Source organism: Gregarina niphandrodes (assembly GCF_000223845.1).
Source record: "Gregarina niphandrodes unplaced genomic scaffold scaffold00004, whole genome shotgun sequence".
Classification (NCBI taxonomy): domain Eukaryota; phylum Apicomplexa; class Conoidasida; order Eugregarinorida; family Gregarinidae; genus Gregarina; species Gregarina niphandrodes.
In genome coordinates, this window is record NW_011645775.1 from 430,202 (window position 1) to 431,216 (window position 1,015).

Consider the following 1,015-nt stretch of genomic DNA (forward strand, 5'->3'; position numbering starts at 1 on the left):
CACTACTCCTTAGGGTGCTCTTGGTCATGGTTGTTTGTGCTTGAAATACCTGTCCCAGCCCGTCATTTGCCCGGGCGCGCTGGAAGGCTGCGCACTGAAAGGGTTGAGAGGGCACCCAATTTAGAAACCGAATTTTTTGGCCCCCTGACTCGAATTTTTCTGGCTAAATCAATGCGATCGTTGAGTAGCTCAGTTGAGACTTCTACCAAGACCGGAGCGACTTTGGCTGCGTTGTTTATGGTGGCATTGTGTAATCGCGAGATTAACCTAGCACGAGTCTGGAGTTCACTGAAGTACAAGATTTCCCCCAAAGATTATTTCCAATGCCCCGAGCTTGCTCATTTAGTGTTTGACGGTTTAAGTATAATGTCAAGCCATGCACGCGGGGTAACGATTAAGTTGCCGAGTTCGTCGAAGTTGGTGAAGGAAGAGAATGCAAAAAAGCCGGGAAAGATTTACCGTAACAAATCGTGGCCTACTTTCTATTCCATAGTGGCTCGCAATATTCTTTCGAGCACGTACCTGCAAAATGAGCTTGCGGGCGTTATTCGTGACTTCCTGCTTGCGCTTCAAAACATCGAAATTCATGATACCGAGGCTGACGTCGAACAACAAAAGGCGGCCAGAGTGGACTGGCTGCATCGATGTAACCAACTTATGACCACACTACCCCCGACAGTGGACCTCAGATGGGTCTACACCAACTACCCGGAAAGAAACGACATGAAAACTGTGGACGCGCTAGTAGCCGCTTATAACAAGGAGTACGAGACCCAAGCGTTTCCCGAGCGCCACATATGGAAATTTCCAACATACCGGGAAATTCCTGCCCGGGAAAGTTCGGAGTTTCGCGTGCTGGGCCTCTGTTGATGTGCCCTCAACATTATGTGTGCAAGCGCTTGGCTTGGCGCCGGTGCGGTTCCGAACAGTTGAGTCATGTTCCGAACAGTTGAGTCCACCCCGCTATGGTACCAAGCAGTCCTTAGGCCTGCGCCTCCGACGTGGTATCACAACG

At 50.3% G+C, this 1,015-nt stretch overlaps 1 protein-coding gene across 1 annotated transcript; it reads left to right on the forward strand.

The window, feature by feature from the left end:
- Positions 1-171: 171 nt before the first annotated feature.
- Positions 172-870, forward strand: GNI_034540 (hypothetical protein; the record flags this gene model as incomplete). Its single annotated transcript, XM_011130943.1, has 1 exon — positions 172-870. One exon carries the CDS (start codon positions 172-174, stop codon positions 868-870), a length of 699 nt encoding a protein of 232 aa, XP_011129245.1.
- Positions 871-1,015: the final 145 nt, after the last annotated feature.